Source organism: Hyaena hyaena, unplaced genomic scaffold (genome assembly GCF_003009895.1).
Source record: "Hyaena hyaena isolate Hyena2069 unplaced genomic scaffold, ASM300989v1 scaffold_265, whole genome shotgun sequence".
NCBI lineage: Eukaryota > Metazoa > Chordata > Mammalia > Carnivora > Hyaenidae > Hyaena > Hyaena hyaena.
Genome location: NW_024080899.1, coordinates 1,143,620 through 1,166,119, shown reverse-complemented (window position 1 = coordinate 1,166,119; position 22,500 = coordinate 1,143,620). Strand labels below are relative to the sequence as shown.

The 22,500-nt window shown below is 56.4% G+C and overlaps 1 protein-coding gene across 12 annotated transcripts in view; it reads right to left on the bottom strand.

Moving 5' to 3' along the window:
• The window catches only part of EBF3 (EBF transcription factor 3), a 116,005-nt gene that overhangs the window by 16,557 nt on the left and 76,948 nt on the right, over positions 1 to 22,500 (bottom strand). For 5 of the 12 annotated variants that reach the window (XM_039245746.1, XM_039245753.1, XM_039245756.1 and 2 more), the window contains exons 7-10: positions 21,046 to 21,127; positions 16,907 to 17,051; positions 11,411 to 11,541; positions 10,812 to 10,938 (exon numbers count right to left, since the gene is read on the bottom strand). In XM_039245746.1, coding sequence (XP_039101677.1) covers positions 10,812 to 10,938; positions 11,411 to 11,541; positions 16,907 to 17,051; positions 21,046 to 21,127 — 485 coding nt within the window. Of the gene's footprint in view, positions 1 to 10,811; positions 10,939 to 11,410; positions 11,545 to 16,906; positions 17,052 to 21,045; positions 21,128 to 22,500 lie in introns of all 12 variants that reach the window. The other 7 variants (XM_039245750.1, XM_039245755.1, XM_039245757.1 and 4 more) reach the window with 3 other exon arrangements.

Below are 22,500 nucleotides of genomic sequence, written 5' to 3'. Positions count from 1 at the left end.
TAAATTTGGCAATGAATTTCAATCACAGAACTCGGCAGGGTGAGCCGGGCAGCGTGGCGTGCACGGAAACACAAAGGCCACGGCGGTTCTGCGTCACGCACCAGAGGCGTGGGCCCCAGGAGCCCACCCGGTGGGATCCAACAGGAAGACTTTGGGCCACCCTTCGCAGACCCTAGGCTGCCCTCGCCCAAGTGACTCAGCCCTTCCGGCGTCCGTGCCACGGGCCCGACACCAGCGGGGCTATCGGCCCCACCTGGGTCTGCCTCTGTTCCACACGTGGCCGCTACCACGGGAGCCCCTCCAACCCACCAGCTGAAGGGTACGTTCTGTAACCAAGACTTCTGAGGATGGGAAAAATGCCACATTGACTCCTAATTGGAAGTCAGGTGCCTCCGCCTTCGTACGGGGACATTGTTCCGGGATTCATACACACAGCCCAGCCCGGCCTTGTGCACAGGGACCCGCTTCCATTCACCGCTGCCTGGCAGCCGATGGCGGCATTGTGATGTGACACCAAATGCAGAAAAGGGGACAGCTCATCTTCCTTGTTACCAAAATAATACCCTTGCTGACAACGACTGGATTGCATTCAAACAATTCTGTTTACACACCTCAAAGAATGCACTGGATTACAGCTTTCTTAGCACGTCGAAACTACACCTACCGAGCCCAGCCCGGCAGCGAAGGAAAACTAAGGCACGTGGCGTGTCAGCCGCTCTCACTTCTTGGACGGCTTTCTGCCCCGGGGACGGGGAGCCCGGAGACAGGCTCCCCACGGTGGTGCCTCTGGGGTGGGGAAGGGGGCCTGGCCAGCCCGTAACCCCGGCACCCCCCAGCCAGGCTCTTCTGACAGACAAGGGCTCCCGCTACGTACAAAGAGCCTACGAACAAGGCCAGCCTCCGTGGAGAAGAGTCTCGCACCGTCATCCTTTCCTTAAGAAGGAAAACTCAAGTGTCCTGGTGTCGCTAAACCTCTTAGAGATGGGGTTTCAAGGAAGGGTCTTCAAACCCAAACAGGAGCACAATGCTCTGCGCAGAACCATCCCGGCGATGGATTTGCACACGTTAAACCAGCGTAAAATCTCCATACAGACAGAAGCTGAAAAATGAGCTCTGAAAGTAAGACACCCCCCCCTACTCCCAAGGCTGGGGGTGTTCCTGCTGCGCAAAGACCCCTCCACCCCGTGGTGCCAAAGACAGCCAGCCCCCCCACCCCGGGGCCCGCACGCCCCTCCGTCCACTCACTTGCTCTGGGGTCCATCCTCCTCCCCGAAGGCGGGGCCCTCACCCCGCGTCACAGCACCCGCCCTGCCCCACAAGGTGCACAGCAGGAGGGATAACACCATGTTTGACGTGGAGAAGTCACACTGTCCTCTGTCCACACAAAGACGCGTTCGCAGAGGCCTCACAGGAGCAGCACCTGGGATTACCCACACGTCCGTGAGCTGATGGGTGGGTCCGCGAGATGAGGCCCGGGGAAGAGTATTCAGCCGTGCAAAGGGATGAAGCTCTGATGCGCGCTACCACGTGGCCACCCTGGAAACGTGACGCTGAGTGGAAGACGCCAGTCACAAAGGACCATGTGCCGTGTGAGTCCATTTACATGAATCGTCAGGAGTGAGCAGGTGCACAGGAGGGGATCTGGGTCCTGGGAGCCGGGGACGCAGGGGGCGCCGAGGGACAGGAACGGGGAACGCCCAGTGACCACTAATGGGTACAGGGTTCCTTCCTGTGCAATGAAAATGTTCTTGAAGTAACAATGTGCACAACTTTGTGAACACACTAAAGCCCCTGAAGTGTACACTCCGGGCAAATTTTACACTACACGAATTCTATCTGAATAACAAACAAGATTTCACGTGAAGGTAGCATCTCTAACCCGGATTAGACTAGACCACCAGCTCTCCCTCTACTGACAGAAATGCTCTTCCTGGATGGAATGTGGTCTCGTGATAAAGGCGCCGCTGGCATTTCTGTAAAGAAGAGAGGTCTACACAGGGGGCGGAGGGGGAGGGAAGGCTGACCCCAGCTGTGGGGAGGGGGTGCTCTCGGGGAAAGCCTCCCGCTGACGGAGCGTAACGGCTTCCCAAAAATCACTGCCCTTTCCAGTCTCAGCTCGGGAGGTTTTCAGATAAAGGACAGGAAGGCCCTGAGGCAGAGCCTGGAGAGACCCCGCCAAGATGACCATAAATGCTGGGGCCCCAACCGCAGGCTTGAGCGCAGGGTGCTGGGTCGTGTGCTCATGCCAAACAGTTTTGCTTCCATACACGACGCCCTGAAATCCCAAAGCGCACTGGGATCAGAAGGCCCCGGGGCCTCACGGGACCTCCCGCCACCCCGCAGCCCTGCCCCCACGGAGCTCACGCTTGGTCCACGCTCTTCTCCCTGCCTGGAAGCTGCCCACGTCCCCAGCCACCCCACACCTTCTCCCTGCTATGACCCCTGGGGCCTCGGCTGTGCCCCTTCTCACAGAACGTAGCAACCTGTAGGGCTTCATTCACTTCCTTTCCACCTCCTGTTTCGTTCCCACCAGACGGTGACCTCTGCTGAGCGCAGCCCAGAACCGGGCATCGCGGCACCTTCCGCCCGCGAGGAGCCCACGGCCAAGAGCTGCCTCACCCCGAGCACCTGTGAGTCCCAGACCCTCCTCCTCCGAACTGCCTGCAGCACCCAGCCGAGGGCCTGGGGCAGGCGGGCATCGGGCAAGCCCTGAGTGTCCTCAACGCCAGGGTAAATGCCAGGTCACAAGGACGGTAAGCTTCAGTGTCGCGTCCTCCACGGCACGCCCGTCCTTCACGTCATTCCTGGGAGTGGGGTGTTCCGAGGGCAGAGTCAGGTGCCGCGAGCCGCTGCACAGCTCTGGGCCGCGAGGGGCAGAGGTGTGAGGGCGACGGGGGTGCAGGGCCCCGAGCATGGCAGGTGTCCACCACCACGGCTCCCTGGCAAAGCTCCAGCCACCTGGGGCGCTGCCGCAGGGGCTGTGATGGCACAGCGTCACCGTGAGCTCCCCACAGGCAGGGAGCCGTGGGGCAAGCACCCCCTCACCTCGCTTTCATGGTATTGAAACGAGTCAACTCTGAAACGCCCTCTGGATTCACAGGCGTTAGCTCGTGGTCCAATGCCAAGTACGTGGAGGAGCGATCATCGGTGCCACCCCCATCGTCAAGATCCTGCACCCACAAAATTGCTGGAGTCGCTGCAACCCCTTGGCCTGGGGCTCGTCCACCAGCCCAGCACTGAGGCGCTTAAAAGCTTACGTGGGACGATTCTGTGCCAGGGTCGTGTTCGTTAGGAAAAGCACCAGTTAGTCTCCAAAAACCAGGGACAGAGCGATGTTTTGGGGGAAAGCCCGTGGCCACCAACCAGATTCACAAGACCCACGGGGCTGCATCGGGCAAGGGCCTTCTCCTGGGAGAATAAGGTGTGAGAAGACGGAAAGGGGATCTCGCAGGACCCCCCACATCCGGCCGCCTCAGTGTCCTGACCCAGGTCCTCAAGGGTCACCAGACACTCAGGCTGGGAGAGGACCCCGCCCGGGACCCGGGACCCGCGCGCGACTGCAGGATTTCCGTGTGCAGGAGACGTAGGAAGACTGGCCTCACGAGGGGCAGGGAAGGGGGCGTCTGTGCAGGAGAGACAGACGGACCCACCGCCGTGCTGCACCTTAAAGAAACTTCCTCCGGAGATGATTTACACCCACGCTTACCACGATCTGCAGCAGCCAGTGGTCTCGATGGGAGTGTGCGTATTTAAAATTTAACACACTCCATGTTGAGCACACGTGACCCACGACATGCACCCAGTCCCTCGCGCAACCCAGTTATTCCATATGCTCATTGGGAGCATTTGAAAACTTCTGTTTTTCGGGGGCGGGGGGGCAGCGCACAGTCCACACCGCTGGTAGCTTCCACCTTTGCTGCTGTTTTATTGAAAAAACCATTCCAAGAAGAGAATTAGTCATTTTGCATTTTCTACAATAAATCAAAAAGGCCCAACTGATGTGAGTAATTGTTATGAGCGCTTTTTCTCAGGCTGAGCTTTTGGGATCCAAGTCAACATGGAACGAATGTGTACGGACAGGTGGACGGACCTTCCGAGCAGAGCCCAGGCCACCTGAGCTGCGGGGACGCCCCTGTCCCACCTACACGCACACCGCAGACAAACGCACTCACTGTTCACGTCGAGCCTGGGCCCTGACCGTCGTCCAGCCGAATGGGCCCAGTGGGAGGAGGCCACGGCATGGGCGCCCGGGCTCAGCGACGCTGACCCTGGTCTCTGATCTTCCAGGGCTGGAACCGTCTAGGCCTTCGGTCTGAAGTCCCCGTCACGATGGGCCCTCTGACGCCTCCCTTGGTCTCCACTGCCAGACTCGTAGAGCTTCACCAGGTGAGTTGTGTGACTTTATTTGTGCATTTGTTTTCGCCGCTTCGCTCTGAACTTGAGTTGACCGCATTTCTCATAGTGCTTTTAGACGGTGGGGTCGCCCGTTCCCCACCCTCACCACCCCCATGCCCCTTCCACGCTCTTCTCACAACGCGCCACGCATCCTTGCCAACCAGAGGCTCAAACCAGGCCCCTGCACGTGAGCCCGTGCCCTCCCTTGGCCCTCCCCGTGACCCCCAGTGGGCAGGGAAGCCAGGGACCCTGCCCGTGCTGGGGGCTCGGCGGGCAGAGGCCCAGGCCCGCTCCTCTGCCCGGCCACATCTCGACAATCACTGAGCAAAACCCGGATGACCCTTTTGTCCTTTGGGGAAGATAAATGGCCGTCTCCTCTCGGCTACATTTTGTCAGGTTTGGTGCTGAAGAGTCAATACCTTCACCTTGACGTGGAAACTTTGTGATTTATCAGTCGGTTTCTCCTCCTGGGTTCGCGCGGCCCCGGGAAGCACAGCCAATCGGGGCACGAGGAGCAGACTTTGGTCACAGCCACTTGGAAAACCACCACAGCCCCTCTGATGACAGACAAATGTGTCTTGTTAGCAACTGCCCAAAAGCGCTTGACTTGTACTAATAACAAAAAGGCCATGCTGGTCACCGTGGGTCCAAAGACGAAGCACCCTGTCACCAGCCTGGTTGGGAAATTAGCAAATAATGTTCTTTTCCTTGATAAATGGGTGACAGCTCCCTCTCACCAATCATTTTTAACATTTTGATGCATGCCTATGATCCCACTGGAGGAGCAGAAAAGTTTACTGGCCCTCAATTTTCAGATGATGAATGGAAGTCTCTAAATGTGCGATTTCTGTATGAGGTATAGTTCATTTTAAGCAATTCTAGTAAATGGGTGTCACTGATTAGGACAAATAGTCTACTTGTGCAATAGCACAAGCGGTGTGTCTCATTCTCCGGCCTCCTTCGAGACAGGAGGCGAAGGGACAGCAGTGACCCCAGGAGCCCTCCCGGCGCCAGTCCTGAGCCGGGCACGTCGTGGACGCACACACACCACCAGTGCCCCGTGGCACGCAGCCGATGCCCTGACGTCCACCCACCCAACGCCAAGCCACGCAGTGCAGAGGACGCCAGGAGGCTGCCCTCCCTTCCCCTGAGGTCCCAGGGAGTCCTGCAAACGAGCCCAAAGACGACCAGCCGGCCCCATGCACGCACCGTCCCAGTCAGAGGGCAAAAATCTGCCTTCCAGGGGCGCCTGGGGGGCTCACTCGAGCGGCTGACTTCAGCTCAGGTCATGATCTCACAGTCCGTGAGTTCGAGCCCCAAGTCGGGCTCTGTGCTGACAGCTCGGAGCCTGGAGCTGCTTCAGATTCTGTGTCTCCCTCTTTCTGCCCCTTCCCTGCTTGCTCTCTGTCTCTCCATCTCTGCCTCTCTCTCTCTCTCAGAAATAAACATTAAAAAAAAAAAAAAAAAAAACCCTGCCCTCCATTGCCAACGTGCAAATGACAAGAGCCCGGGTGGGCCGCGTTGGGACAAGAGACGGCGGTGGGGGCAGGAGCTGTGCGCGATGCAGGCAGCTGCCCCAGCCCTCCACCTCCGGACGGGACTGGACGTGGCCTGAGCCGAAGATGCAGGCCCCACGTAACAAACCTCACAGAAGAGCCAAGGTGTCCACCCGCCAGGGACCATGGATCCCACTGATCACACCCTCCGATCACCAAGTAGGAGCCGGGAAGCCCATTGCGGCCAACGGAGAGGAGCAGACAGGGAACAGCCGAGAGCCACGGGGCCTCACTGGCCACGGCAGGTGGTTCCACTGGCCAGAAGCTTCCCCAGACTCCAGGGTCCGCGACTACAATATTTGTTTCTCCACCAGGTCCACACCTGTGGTTAAAAATTTGTCACTGAAATAATTGGGTGGCTTGCATTTAAGGGAAGGCATTAGCGTCTAGTTCAGCACAATGGACAGTATGGCTGCTGGGGGAGGGGCGCTAGGAACCATTTGTGCTGCGGGTATAAGTGATGTGTGTGGCGGGCGCCGGCCGGGGCACAGCGGGTCGGGGCTGGCTGTGGTCGAAGGGCGCTATTGACTCTACAGCTTGTCACGTGCTTTTGACAGAATCGCATCCGAATGCACACAAAAGATCTTTAAAACACTTCAGAAACGTGAGTGCCTTTCAAGGGGTGACAGGAGGTGGGGGCTAAACGGTGGACAAGGCTTCGAGGACCCAGGAGGCAGGCCCTGGGCGAGGACACAGCCACCGCAGCGGGCCAGGACCACACCTGGGGACAGGGCAGTCCCTGCCGGGACATGCTCCCCGTGGAAGGCTCCATCGGACTTCAAACAGACAGACAGCAACGTGAATACTCCATCGGAAAGCACACGAGCTGCTAGCAGTTACTGGCTGAGCAACGATTTCACAAGCCAGAAACTGAATGCACGTCTTTGTGCAGAAAATAATCATTTTTATGTCCCCACCAGGTAAACGCTCGGCAGACCTGAGCCCGGCCCAGCTCCCCCGCGGCCACTCCGGACGGGCCGCCAGCTGCCAGGACCCTGTTCTGTAACCGGCCCCGGCCCATGGCACGCGATGTGTCATCTCCCCGTCATTCGTGTCAATTTCTGTCACTGAGCAAAAGAAATCTCTCAAGTGAGGGGTGGGTCAGCAAAACATTCAGATGCAGGAGGTCAATCCCTGGGAGCCTCGTGGCCGCACCCCGCAACTCCGAGGGCTGATCTCGAAGGGAAGCCACGGCCAACTGGCTTCCGTGGGTTCGTGCCCCAGGAAACCACTTTGCCATGTGGACGCTTTGCGGAAGCAGCAACGTCCACGTCCGTGCGAGAACGCCTCACGCGTGGAAACGTGCCCGTGACACCAGTTTTCGTTCTAACGTCATTTCAACTAGAAGCGTACAAATTCCAATTTGTCCTAATCAAGTAACACAGCGATGCCTATATTCTAATTAAAAAATAATTTCTTTTATCGCGCCTCCCAACTTGATGTGTTTCTCCTGGTGAAGTTAGGAACGTGCAACGGTTCAGCCTGCCCAGGCAGGAGTGTCTCAGGTAGGAGACCCGGACTCATTTAATTATTACTAAACAAGCAAATGGCACACTATTAGACAAATATTAAAGCAAGCATTGCGCTCAGTTATTAATTTGCACGATTCACTTTTAAATGCAGCAAATATCTCATTAATTTAATTTTAGGTGCCCACCCGTTTATATTGCATTTTACAGTCTAAAAGGCAATTTACTATTAACTGGCAATTACATACAGAGTGATTGTTAATTCTGCTCCTAAGTGCTAGCTGCTCGAAAATTGTTCTCTCTCTCTAATTTTTGACCTTCTTACAACGGGGGTGAGACACACTGGGAATACAAAGGGCCCGAGTGGAAGAGCCGGACATGTCATTTGTGACTCCTCCTTTCAATTCACCATGCTAATCAACTGAGCTGCTATGGCCTCCGAAGGTAATTCGGCCTTTACAGTGGCTGAAGGCAGCAGGCCGGGGGGCCTGGACGGCCGGGCCCAGGGCGGGGGCAGCAGAGAGCACCCACGGCCTCTCCGGGTTGACTGATCGGGTCTGGTTCTGAAAAATCTGGTGTTTCTCAGATCACTGTAAACAGATCATTTAGGCCTTTGCGTCTGGCGGGCGGGGGCCCTCCTCCTCGGGCAGGTTCATTATCCCCGGGCCTGGCTGCCTCGGCCGGGAAGGTTCACCGTGAGGGTGTCCCGGCAGCCTCCGGGGCTGATAGGAGCCAGATGCCCAGGGGACGGCGTCCTCCCTGCAGGGGCCGTGCGCCCGCGTCCTGACGTCCAGAAGGGCTGGCTCGCTTTTCAGCGGGGGGAGGGCAGTTCCCAGTGATTGCTTCGTCCCCGTCAATTCCAGGGCGATGCAAATCAGACAGAAGCTTCCAGGTCAGACAGGTTATGACCCCACCTTTCCTCTGCTCCCTGAGAGTGTGCGGGGCCCCGTATCCCTTACACAGCGTTTGAAATGTATATTCCCGTTAATGAGTGGGGTGGGGGGAGGCAATAAATTAGCCTCCCGCTCGGAGAGGCTGAGCTCACTGAATGGCCTCATTGAAACGTCCGTTCGTGGGAGAACGCTGCATGCGCAGGGGGGGCCCTGAGCCCGCGGCCCCAGAAGCCGGTCAGCCTGGATGGGGGGCGCGACGCCCACCCTGCAGAAAGGGAAGGTGGCATCAGGGACAGCGGGCGGCAGCCGGCACCCTGGGGGATAAACCTGGAAGAGGCAGAGCGCCAGCCACCCCTCACCAGGCGCGGCCAATGCCAGGGCGCTGCACACGTGACCCCCGCGGCCCTGCCCTCACACCGTTTCCCATCTTTCCTGCGCTGGTTCCCAGAGCTCGGCCGGCCCCTCCTGCCGTCAGAGGGCAGACCCGGCCCCTCACGTCCTTCTCACAGTGCCCGCGACGCCCCCCACGCCATCCCGTGGATGCAAAGGTCTGATCCAGGACAGCAGCCCCGGCCGAGGCCTCGATCCAGGACGGGCGGACTAGCTGCTGTGGGAGAAGCCGTCCTCCGTGCCGGTGCAGACGGGCAGGTCGGGCCGGCCACGTACACGCTCACGGCCGGGCCCTCCGCCAGCCAGGACGCCCTGTCCGTGGCACAGCTGCGGCCCACACACAGCCTGGCCGGTGAGGAGATGGTAAATGTCTCCTCTCAGAGGAGCAGGACCTGACGGCGGCCACCCTAAGTGTCCACGGAAGGTGCCCTCCTGAGTGCCCACCTGGGGCGGACGTGGCCCCTAAGTTCTCCCTGACCTCCACAAAATCCGCGGGGCCGGGCGGGGGAGAAAGCGGGACTCGGGGGGCCGGGAGGCGCCGGGCCCAGGCCATCCGGCCAACGCCAGGCAGAGCGGAGCACGTACAGCCTCAGGTTCTCAGGTGCCTGTGCGCCGTGAACGCGAGGGGCCCGGAGGCCCTGCTGGGGGCGGGCGCCTGGCACCGGGAGCACCCACCACACAGCACTCGCTTGTTGGGGACGCGTGGACGCTCACAAGATGCCCCACAGCTCGCTCCCCCAACAGACACACCGGGGGCCTCGCAGATCAGAGGAGATGACACCCCCCCCACCGCGTCGGGATCGCCCCAGGGGGAGCCGAGCGCACCGGATCCCAGCAGAGGGCCCAGGACGTGCACCCACAGCTTTTCACTACGTCCTCGTCCCCTGGCAGCTCTGGGCTCCTGGGGGAGCATGCTGGTCCCACGGAAGCTAGCGGCCCTCCGCGTGGGCACCTCCTCTCCCAGCTGCAGCGCGGGGCGGGGCGCCGGGACGGACGGCGGGGGAGGCGCCCCCCACGGGGACCCCGGGTGTTGCTGGCAGCCAAGCTGTTGAGGCCTGGACGCCTCTGGGGACGACAGCCGTGGCTCGGAGGGGACCCACGTCAGGCCCACCCCTGCGGTGATGCCAGGCCCACGGGAAGCCATGCTGGGAGCATCTCACACCCACTCGACCCTTCCTGCAGGCGAAGCGCGTGAGGAAGCCCGCCTCCCTCCACACCCCCCAGTGGACGGGACCTCAGCGGCTGCCACGTCCACCTGCCTGGTGGACAGAGAGGCCCCATCCCAGTGGGAGGCCACACCCACTCTGGGACATCCTCAACCAGTGACCCCAGCCCAGACTCCCGGCACGGAACACCCCCCGCCCGACAAGCACCCATCCCTGTCGCCTCCTGGGGTTTTGGCAGGTGCCGCCCAGCAGTACAAACACGTCTCAAATATTAGAACTTCTGCAGCTGGCTAGGACTGGAAATCAACATGCAAAGACACCTGGAGCTTGTTCATGGCGTTTCTCAACAGCAAAACCTCGGACAAATGGTGTTAGCTGAGCACCTGTGTGGGCGGAGCATTGTATAAAACAACTCTGCGTCATCTCAGAGGCCACCCTTTCTGGTGACACAAGCTTGAGACCCTCCCAGAAAGAGGATCACAGCACAGGGCCTGGAGCAGACGGCCGGCTCCCCCCGTGCGTGCGTACGCTGCGTGGCCCTGGGCACGTGACATGCGCGTAATGTCGGAGTCCCAACCTGTGCGAATGAACGGCAACATCACGGGCCGCCACGCGAGGTGACCGTGTGGGCTCCACATGAGCCCAGTGGAGGCTGGAGGTGACCTGTTACAGGCAAGCCCACCACCTCGCTTTACAGGCCAGAAGGCCAAGGTGTGCAGGTGTGGGGAGTGGCCCGAGATCACACGGCCCGAGGGGGCCGCACCCGTCCACGGCAGCACCAGCTCTCACACAAGGATGCTGGAACCATGCGCCCGACTGAGGGGGCTTCGCCTTGTCCTCCCGGAGGGACCCGCGTGTGCAGGCCCACGGGGCCCCCTCCCAGTCTGCCATGGGGCGGACACATCCACCCCTTGGCCACCGAAGTCGGAGATGTGAACTCACCGGTGTAGACAAACCGCCCAGGAGCACCTTTACAGAACTGCTTGGATTTGTAGGACAGGGTCACCTCCACGACTCCAGGAATGTGCCGCGGTGGGGTCTGCACGCGGATGGCATGGGGCGTGATGAGCTACAAAAAACACACAGTGAGCGGGCTTTCAGAGGCGCTGGCCGGGAGGGGCGGGCACTTGCCGCTGCGGTAGAATTACGAAAATGAGCACAAATTGGACCATCATCCCGGAATGTCCCGGAATGCTCCCTCCTAGCTGTCACGCAGAGACCGGGGATCTACTGTGTTCCTTAAGAAAAATATCTGCAAACGATCCCGGGTTTTACTTTGCAGGAAAGGCCACAGGGCATCATTCATATGAAAATTGCCACCATATGTCCCCTTAAACCCGCTTCTGGTAATTCTAGCACTAATTGTTGCAGTGCACGGAGGGGCCTCCTACGGCAGGTTTGAAACCCCAGGGTCGGGGGGCTCCGTGCCCACCCACCGGAGGAGCCCCTGCCACAGGCGAGCCACTCGGGACAGGGTGCCGGGCGTCAGCGGGCTGCGGACAGCTGGCCAGGCCGCTCGCGGGAGAGGCGCGCGGGCTTACCTCGCTCCACACCAACATGGTTCCGAACACGACTTGCAGGCCGTCGAAGAAATTGTCTCCGATTATGATCACGGTGGCTCCCCCCGTGGTCCAGCCTTCGCTGGGGCTGATGGCCTTGATGCACGGAGTGGCTGCTCGCACAAGACAGAGAACGCACACCTTAGAGCCCCGGCCCCCGACTCGGGCCACTCTGCCCGCCGTGTGTGGGGCGCGCGGTGCAGCGGGACGGGGGAGGGCCGTTCCTCCAGGCAGCGTGCAAAGGGCAATCGTACATCAGCATGTTGGTGTGTTTAAAGCAAACTATTAAATGTTTTATAAAGCAAAGGCCAAGCCACGGAATACTGGTGAGCAAGAAAAAAACACTGGCTTGATATAGCAAATTATGTGTCAGGGCAAATATGACGATTACAAATGATTAAGCATGGCGCACATGTGGCACGTCGATTTATCTGCTTTGCTGTACAGATCTAAGCAGAGTCAATCAAAAGGTTGTTGAGGGGGATGGGGGAGCAAATGCCTTGCATTTCGATTCCTCATAAGCAGCTAATTGGGTTGGGTTTTTTCATCCACGAACTTTGCCTTTTGGTTCAAAACTTCATTTTCCTCTGTCACTCCACAATTACTACTTTTCACTTTTCATCAGGAGGGAAAAAAATCAAAAGCGCTATATTAATACTTTTGTCAAAGGTACACATTTTACATCTAATATTGTTTGTCGACAGGAATCCCCGAGCCGCTGGCCTGACCTCTCTTTGTCTCGGGAGCCCTCACATTTGCATGAGTTATTACAATGGCACTGGGGCGGCCTGTGCCGGCCCTGCTGGGGGAGGGGAGGCGGAGGCAGGGGGAGGGCGCAGGGAGAGAGGGAGGAGGGCAGGAGGCCCTGGCGGGCTCCCGGCAGCCTGGCGGAGGCCAGAGCCAGGGCTGAAGGCTGCAGCCTCGTGGAGGCCGGCTTTGTTCTGGCCTCTGACAGCCCTTCTTCTATCAGGCGTCAGCAGACCTTCTCTGAGGCCTCTGACGGCCTCCTGCAGGCCGGGCCCGAGCCAAGGAGCAGCTCCTCAGACATCTGCTGACTGTTGCTGGTGGAAGGTTCCGGGCACGCGCTCTCCTGCCTGCCCAGGCCCGGGCACCGTCCTCAGGTCCCCTGGCCCGACTGCCTCCCTGTCCTTGCTGTACGAAGAACAACGGGGCACGTAGGCCTGGATGGTGGCCGTGGGGCCCCCAAGACCCGCCAGGTCTCCCAGCCGATGGCTGTCTGGACACGATTACGCCCCAGGCACAGGAGGGCGTAACTGGGGAGGAAGGAGGAAGCCCCCTGCGCCCCGGGCTGCCCGGCTACGTGCTGGAAGGTGTGAAGACAAGCTGGAGGCCCAGGAACCCGACCCCCGGCTTGAGGGGTAGCCTCTCTGTCCTGCTCTTCTGGCATCGCTCACAACAGCCTCTGTGGGTATTTGTCCAAAAAGTAGTAACTAAGCCTGATAAACAGGAAGCGGCTTATCCAAGCCTCCCCCGAGTTCCCGGCCGGGTCCCCCATGGTGGTGTGCGTAGACGAGAGCCCCGCGAAGGACATCGTGGGGCCTTATTAGGCTGTTCATCTTATTCGAGCCCCCGTGTAGCTCGGCTTCAGATAAATCATCTTTTTAGACTCTGGGTCAGATCTGGTTGCACGTCTTCATAAGTGGGAGTTTTCCGGAAGCCCACGTGCAGTGGTTTCCCTGACGGGTCAGAGGCAGCCCTTTGCAGACACCGTCTAGTTAATCACCATTAGCTATTGTTGTTTAGCACACCGCCGACATCCACCTTCCTTTGTTTGCTTTAATGTTGGACTAGCGGGGGTTATATTTGCTCATTCTACACGCATCCCCCTCTGCAGCAGAAGCACAGAGCACACACTGGGAACCTGCCCTTAACTAGCGCTGTTGACTTCATGCTAATAAGTTCATACAAATTTTCATTTCTGAGGCTTCCGAATGACATTTGCTTTTCTTAATTGCATGGAGAGCATTTGAAAAGGATCAGCTCTCTAAAGACTGACAAGTCTCCTCCAAGGGGGTGACCTTCATCAGCACAGCCAATTATGGCAAATAATTCACAAAAAAAAAATTACAGTAAACAAATTTACTTTGGAGGTGAGAAAAGAAAAAAAAAAAAAATCCAGGATCCACTGCACGCTCAGGAGACGGCTATTTGGCAGCTGTGGCCCAGCGGAAAGCCACATCATCTTGGAATCTGGAGGGCTGCTTGGCGGAAAGGAAACCCGGGCCTGCCTTGGCCTCCTCGCGGCCGATAGCCATCTTCCTTCTGCCCGTATTTGCATACATTTCAATGCACATATAGAGAGGGAACATGTGTTCAATGGGAACCATAGCAAAATGAATTACACAGACCGCGTTAGAGATCTAATGATATACGTGCAGAGGACACTCAAGCAGATGACGGGAGCTGGCCCAGCAGCTGAAGAAGCCAGAGGAGCACAACACCGGTGGGAAGGGGCCCCCCAGGCGCCCCCCGGTGCTGTCCCCAGCCTGCTGCGGGGGACGGACTCCGGCCGGCGTGCTCTCCGCACGGGCCGGCCTCCAGGGGCCCCAGGTGACAGAGCCCCGGGACAAGGAGGCACGGCCACGCCTCCCCTGCGGATCTGACACGTGCCTGGATCACCTGTTTTAACTCGAAGGCGCCTGTCCCGCCTAAGAACACCGTCGTCCCGACGCCCGCCTGCGGGGCTCCGCCTGCGACACCCACGTGGGCGCATGCGTCTGGTGGCTGGCGCGCTCAGTGGCTGGGGCGAGGGTTTCAAAAGCGGGAGTGTCTCCCTTCGAGGCCAGTGTGGTTGTGCCACCTCATTCCGCCCCCCCCCTTTCTTTCGGGGGTCTCTCTCCCTACCTCCTCCAGTATTCTATTAGCAAACTGCTTCCCCGTCCTGTCCTGTTAATCAGGAAGCTCTCCTGAGTAATATCATAGCATTTGTCACCTCGCTCTGCATTCACAATATTGAGGGACTCAAACAGGCCTAATCTTGCTTCACGAAGACTTCTTTGTTCTGCCTGCTAAAATGTCTTGTAATTGTGCTTGGGATGCCCAGATGGCTGGCTGATACTCCAGCTGATAGGATTATACCTTTTACCTCTCCCAGGGCCATCTGTTCCCCTTAACTCGCTAAAGCCCCGCAGCCTGCATTCGCCTGTCCTTATTGCATAAACCTAACCGCATTACGGCACTTGGCATGCAAATCGCTTCTGCGCTGCCGGCCGGGTGCTGGGCTGGGCTCACGGAAGGTTTAAACAGGGCTGGAGTCGTTTACGAGGGCACAAGTGACAAGGAGGGGGAAAAAATGAAAGCCTGAGTTCTGCGGGGCCGCGCTGGAAGGTGGGATGGTTGTTTTCCCCACGCCTGTGTTCAATACTGTAAATAATCTGCCTCGCTTTTCGGGAGCTCAAAGGACGCGGTGGCAGGCATCCACGGCGGCGGCAGGGGGAATTAGTTTACTTGGAAACCATCAGCGGGTATGTACACAGTGCTGGTGAATATCAGATGATTGGATAATGAGGTGCTAGCCAGCAAAGGCTGCACAGACTCAGATCCGTGCTTCGTGGGGGTGCTTTTTCCTTAAAGAATGTGGACCTGACTCCAAGCCAGCACCCCACACCCCTACGATGTGCCCTAACCACGGAGGAGGAGGTAAACGGGTGTTGGGCCGGTTATGGCCAGCCCTGAAAATGGACTTGGGAAGTGTGGGCTCTTCGGGAAGTAGCCGAAGCCTGGGGCGTGTATCCCCCCATCCTGCAGAGAACACTCACGTTCTGTAGCGTGGAGACCTGGGCGCCAAGTACCACACACGTGTGCGCGTGCGCCTTACCGCCTACGACAATTTTCTTTTTCGTGAAAGACCTATCTCTACGCGCTAGTTCTCCAAGTCACCTATTTGCATTTTAAACTGATGAGTCACTTTTTGGGGCAGAAGGAGAGGCTTCAACCTCTTGCAAGAAAGTGACTTGCTGATAAAATACGGAGAAACAAACATTTCTTTAAAACAAATCTTCAGCAAGACCGCTTCTGCAAATAGCTTTTGATTAGCTGGGTCTTATCTCCAAGGTACCCACTAGTGGCCTTTATTTTCCTAAATGCTATCTTTTCTGCTTACAGTCAAATGCTTTTTCATGCTACTTACAAAAATAAATACTTGTACTTTGCTCAGATCATAATAGCTCATTAGAGGAGGCTGATTTTGGACCCAGACTACAACCAAACACCAGAGGGCTGAGGGGGCCTCCTCAAGCCGCGCGCATTGTGAGCTCTGGCTCTCTGGGGAAGCCGGGACTGAGGACCAGGGACTCAACCTTCTTAATTGTGAAGCTCATTAGTGATGGTTGCTAAGCAGAACACACACCTACCTTCAGTGCATAGGAAGGAGATAAACAGTACGTCACAGATTCTAATGACTCTGGTGCGCAGGGCGACCTTTAATTATGATATTTTTGTTCTCTTACACCTTAGTCATTAATGTAGAAAAACAAAGTGGTTTATTTGTGGGGACCACAGCAGATTCATAAATGGTCTTCCAGTTTCTAGATGTCTGAGTCATATTTCATTCTGATCATCTACACACGCTTCATTCATTTTTCCTGTTTGCACCCATCTGCCCGCCTCACGCGTGGCTCCTGAATTCGAGACCTCAGTGTAGATGATCTGTCTCAAAACCATTTTTGTTGGGTGGGCTCTTGGCTCCAAAAGACTGCGCCACGCTGTTTTGTTTGCAATTCGCATTCCTTTCACAACAACAACTCAGATCGGGTCTGGATCTCGTGATGCTGGACAGTGTGTTAGTAGAGAGGACAAGACCTTATTTTAAAGGGTGTGGGATAAACCGTGGGGACGTGGGTGAGTGAAGGGTTTGGGGGAAGGCCCCCCGCATCTGAGTGTTCCGGAGCCCTGACTCTGTGTCTAAGACCACTGCCCCCTGCCTGTATCGCTCTCAGCAAAATTCCTCTCTTTTAACAAGGAAAACAAGGAGTCAGACACTTGGAAGCATTTGGTACATTTTATGCTGTTTGTTCCTCACCCCTCCGCTCCCCCGCCCCCCGCCCCGGCCCGCTCCATCCGGGGACTGGAAGGGCTCCTCCAAGTGTGTTCTGAGCTCAAGGGAGCACACGGCATAACCACCCTCTGAAACGTGCACAAAGTGAGGATGATTTTCTGGATGGGGGCTGAGGACAAGCCCAAATAAAACCAAATAAATTAAAATTGCAAGAAAAGCTGCAAGCAAAAGAAAAGCTTAGAAACAGACAAACCAATAACGTGAAGCCCGTGGCAGATGACATGAGTGAGAAGGCCCCTCCCCAGCGGGAGAAGGGCCGGAGAGAGGGCCGGCGGTGGCTCCCGGGGGGCCGTCCGACCCGCGAGGGGCACCGGTGAGGGCGACGGGACATGACTCGACGTAAAAATGGTGCAAAGGAAAAGAAGCATTGCAAATAAAAAAGACATGTAACATGTGCCTACCATTTTCCAGATAAGAAGGGGCCGTACCTTCTGACGGGTCTAGACGGCGGGCCCGCCGCCCGTGTTTGGAGTTGTTGTGCACAAACATGTTGTCGGACACGGCCAGCACGTGGCCGTCCACGTTGACTGTTGTCGACACAACAACCTGCAGAGACGAAGTGTACGTGAAACAAGTTGGCAAAGGGAAGTGCCGTGGCCGAGCTGGTGCCCGCTCCCGGGGGCCTCCACTGCGCACCCCCACTTCTGGGGGCCTGCGCCACGCACCCCCGTGGTCCTGGCTAACGGGTGCCTCCACTGCGCACCCCCACTTCTGGGGGCCTTCTCCACGCACCCCCGCGGTCCTGGCTAACGGGGGCCTCCACTGCGCACCCCCACTTCTGGGGGCCTGCGCCACGCACCCCCGCGGTCCTGGCTAACGGGTGCCTCCACTGCGCACCCCCACTTCTGGGGGCCTCCACCACGCACCCCCGCGGTCCTGGCTCACTGGGCTGGTGGGCTGTTTTGTTTTGACTCAGGGTTGCTTCTCTCCAAAACCCCGTGTGAATCACAGTTTAATCTATTATGCTAACAAGTGAGTTCAATGCAGAGAAATATTCTTCTAGCCGTTAGCTTCAGAAACACCCCTCCAGCCGCTCATTTTAAAGCTGCTGTTTTGATTGATCTGTTCACATATTGATTGGATAGTTTATCTAATTAAAATTAGTTCACTTGAGACTATCCTCCCTTGGAGCATCGTGAGGATTCAGAGTTGCCAAAAACAGGCTTCCTAAATCAGAGGCACTCGCCGCCCACAGTCTGGCCTCCACGGTCCCCGGGTCGATGTGACAACTACCCAGAATGTCCGCTAAGGAACTTTTTTGGCGTCTGAAAAGACGGAGCTGAGTATGAAAGGTGGAAAGTGTTGTCATCCAGACAAGTGTCCTCAAGTTCACCGGCAGAGGACGACAGGGACCCTGGTGCCAGCGGAACAGCCCCTTCGGCCCGACAGACAGCCTCGCCTGGGCCACCCTCGGCCACCCCAGACACCTTCCCCGGTGAGCTTGTGACAAGCATCCTCTAACGGACTCCCTGCCCAGCCTTAAGATTTTTCTTAAACAGAAGTGAGCCCATGTGGTCCCTTATTCGCGGAACAGCCGATATGAGCAGCAAAGGCCCAGCCTGGGCCTCACAGCAGGGCTCACGCGGCTGAAGCCTGCGTCTGGGGTGCGGGGGGCCTGGCTCTTTGCCACGTGCGGGCGGTGGTGGGGCCAGAACCGCCTCGGGAGGCACCGCCCCACACCCGCAGCAGGAGCAGGGGAGGAGGGGGCCAGGGAGCCTCCCAGCCCGCGTCGGCCCCCCCAGCCCAGTCTGCACATGCCCAAACACGCCATGCAAAATGACTCCTGAAAGCCCAGCCTGCAGCAGCCCTTAGTTAATAATGCATCAGCGCTGGTTCACTCGATGCAGCAAATGCACCCCACCAGTGCAAGACGTAACAACAGGACAAACTGGCAGGGAGGGTGTGTCCGGGGTGGGAGGGGTTAAGGGAATTCTCAGAACTTCCTGGATGCTTCCTGAAAGCCTAACACTGCTCTTGAAAAAAACAGTCTAGAGGCAGGTAGGTGGCTCAGTCGGTTAAGCAGCCGACTTCGGCCTAAGACATGATCTCATTGTTCCTGGGTTCGAGCCCCACATCAGGCTGCATGCTGACAGCTGGGAGCCTGGAGCCTGCTTCAGCTTCTGTCTCTCTCTCTCTCTCTCTCTCTCTCTCTATCTCTCTCCCCCCCCCACTCATGCTCTGTCTCTCTCTAAAAATAAGTAAACATTAAAAAGTAAAGATAAAAAAATAAAAAGTCTATTGGTTAGAGGGAAAAAGAGAATAAAAGTGATTAAAAAATAAGTACCATTTTTAAGGACTAAAAAAAAGTCAACGCGGGGCACCTGGGTGACTCAGTCGGTTAAGCATTCAGCTTCAGCTCAGGTCATGATCTTGTGATCTGTGAGTTTGAGCCCCACGTCGGGCTCTGTGCTGACAGCTCGGAGCCTGGAGCTGCTTCAGAGTCTGTGTCTCCCTCTCTCTCTGTCCCTCCCATGCTCATGCTCACTCACTCTCTCTTTCACACAAAAATTTAAAAAATTTAAAAATATCTATTTTTAAAAAAGGTCAATGCTTACACACATACATATGAACACACAGGGAATTGATTGCTTTTATTAAAAAAAAACCTCAGGCCCTACAAGAAAACTGTGAAGCAGGTACAGCACCCCATCACATCCCCCAAACTCCCTCATGGGGCACTTTCTTCCTGGGTGGGCTTTGCAAGACTGCCCGGGTCTCCCCAATACTGGGCCCCTCTGAGCCTCAAAACCCCCACCCTGGGCATCCCCACGTCCACTGTCAGACATGCCATCAGCTTCTCCTGGATGGCCACCACCCACGGGGCAGGCATCTGCCGTGGCCCCAGGATGCAGGGCCACCCTCACTGGGCCTCTGAGCACCTGTGCCCTCATCCCATTGTGACGCAAAGGACCACGTAACGAACGCTGAGCCACAGACTTGACTGTCCTCAAGCTCTTAGACCGCGATACGTTAAAGAAGCAAGGTAAAAATAAAAATAAAAAAAGGACACTGTCTTAGCTCTGTCATCTCTATATAGGTCAGTCACCAAGGGAAAACCGTGTGGTTCAGCAGAGGAAGCAGACTAGCTGTGTTTCGTTCCTTGGCCCAGGCCAGCCCTGCAGTGTGCGCACAGAAAGGTGCTGAGTGTGTGAAGCAGCTGGAGGCACTGTGTAAGCCCTGATACACTCTCAAGTCCAGTTAAACCTTGTGCAAGGCGGGGGAGACGAGCTAAAGAGGACAGAGCCCATCCTGTAAGTAACTGTGGGCTCACGTGCGACCGACGGCGCGTGGGCCGACGCGAGACAACGCAGGACCTCCGCTCTGCCTAGATGGGCCAGCGTCACCGTGAAGCCTGGTGCACGGGGGTAGGAAGCGGGCAGCTGTTTGCGAGACACGCCGTCCCCCCCTGCAGAGCCTGACTGCGAGCCCGCCCCCACACCCTTCTCTGACCGGCTGGCTGGCTGTAAGACAAACGTCACATGTCCTAAAAGCCTGGAAGGTTAAGTGAAACTCCTAAAAATGACCTTGACCCGTCTGATGGTAAGCCATCCAGTGTAGCTGCCAGATTCCTCTCTGGTTAGGAGGGACGGACAGCACCTCTGGGTCCCAGCCCAGAATATTTTTACAATTAAAATCAGCAAGATAATCCATCGTGTATGGAGTACCTTTTACCCCAAAGTAACCTCCTAACCACTCACAAAGGCAAGGAAAATATGAACTCAGTGACAACCCATCCAGCTCTCTCCCCTCTCTCCTTGAGATGCAATCCTCTGAAGCAAACCAGAATATGAGTTAGCCTGCATCCAGGAACACAGCCCAGCAAGTAGGCGCGGGCTTATGGAAGCAAGAAAAGATCAACCCTGAGAGAAAGGAAACTGATCTGAGAGAACATTCTGGAACTTGTAGAGGCCTGCATCGAACAGGTGTGGATCCCTTCACGAAGAGGGCCCAAGGTCTCATGCTCACCCAACAGGCTGCACTGTGGCTCTACCCATGAAAACTCCAGCCATCCATCCCTAAAACGACGACCTTGAGCACGGGCTCCAAGTCCTAACCAATGGTACATGACTACGTACAACTGAGGGAACAGGCTAAGCTATGTACTAACACTGACAGGACTTTATTTGAGAACATTCTGGAACACACCCACCAGACTTACCATGGTTGAACATAAAAGGAAACCCAGTGTAACCTACAGCTCCAATAACTCCAATTTCCAACTTTCTGGCAGCCCAGCAGGGAGGGCGGGCATGCGTGACCACCCTATGAGGGGCACCTTATAAAGCCAAGGTCACATTTTCAGAGCCAATTTCAGTTTGCCACTGGTATGCACAGACTCCATGAATCTGGCATCTTAAAGATGCTGGATCATTTCTAAAGCAACTCGATTTAAATCTTTTTATCAAACAAACCAATTCTGGTTTGCTCCCAAGCCCTTGGAGAACTAAAGACTGTTTTCTGAACCATCGCAACATCAGAGAATTCAAATTTCATGTTAAAAGTGAGGACCTTGGCCCACGTATCTTTGAGAAGCATGTACCTGGAATCTTCGCATATCTCGAGGGTTGCCTGCATTCTTCAAACAGTTCTGATTGCACTTGAGGAAAAACTTTAGAAAGAATCTATAAAAATACAAAAAATGGATATTTGTTAGGGTTATCAGACAAACTCACAGACTTTTAGAAAGACACTGCTGCGCAGGGAGTAGTAAAAGCTACCCACCACTGCCTGCACGCTGCCTGCAGGGGGCGCGCCTAGGAGACGCTGGCAAGGGCGCCTCGGGGTCTGCGGGCCACGCAGAAGGTGTCCCCATACGAAAGCAGGGGCTTACATCTGTCTTGACATTATGGGTCTCCAAGCTTTATGATAACAGCTGTGACTCGGACTGGCCATTTCTTGCCTGGGCTTTTTGCACGTTACCCACCAGGGAGCTGTCCACCCCAGACAGGGCTGCGTGCTTCAGCAAATAAAAACACTGGATGCCTAGTTACATCTGAGTTTCGGGTGGATGACGAGTCATTTTTTAGGACAGGGCCATCCCAAAGCATGCCGATCCTAAAAAACTGCTGTTCACCCATAACTCAAATGTAACCGGGCATGCTCAACTTTACCCAGCAACCGTAATCCCGGAGGATGCCACCACCCAGGGAAACACACTTACAGAGACGTATTTTTAAAAGTTACAGGGGGTACAACTCTTGCGAAAACAAAGGATTTGGGGGTGAGCTTTAAGGGCTGCAATGACTTCTGTGGAAAGTCTACACGTGTTTTTAAGGAAATAATTGATGATTTGGGTATGGCAATGAAATGGTGGCTCGGGGGGAGCAGGAGAGGCAGCCGCCACCCCGGCTCAGAGGCAAGAGCGGTTTCTATTCCCCCCCAGCCCTGCCCCTGTGCTCTGAGGCATGAAGATTCAAGGGTCCTGACAGGGTGCTGAGATGCTGTGACAAAAACCTCATCACGTTGTCCCCTCCGTGCCCGCACGCTCACTCACAACTGCACCTGGATGCTGGAGCACCCACCCGGGGGGAGGTAGCGGGGGCTGGCTCCTGCACCCCTCTGCCTCAGCTGGACGAGGCCACGCCCATTGTGGGCAGAACCGGGGGTGGGGTCTCTGTGCTTTCCACCTGCTCTCTCCGGTGTCTGAGCATCCGTCCAGCAAAGCTACAACACTCCCCTCTCTGTTCTGTCCAAGTATCCCCTGTCCTACTTGAGGGTTATTAATGTTTTATGAAGTTTCACATGATTTCCTTGAACTCAACCTCACGGTCAAGGTTCCTTGTTGACAATTATCACATCAGAAAAGAAAAAGACTCCACCGACAAGAGATTCATTTCTCCAGCTGCATTCCCAACACCTCCCGGACGCCTTTTCGGCCCGGCAGAAGAAAACCCAATTGATGGGAAAAAGAATAGTGGCCACTTAATTAAATTTTCTTACATACCACCAGGCCTCACTATTTTAGGCTGGAATTTACATCTTTTATTAACTCCCC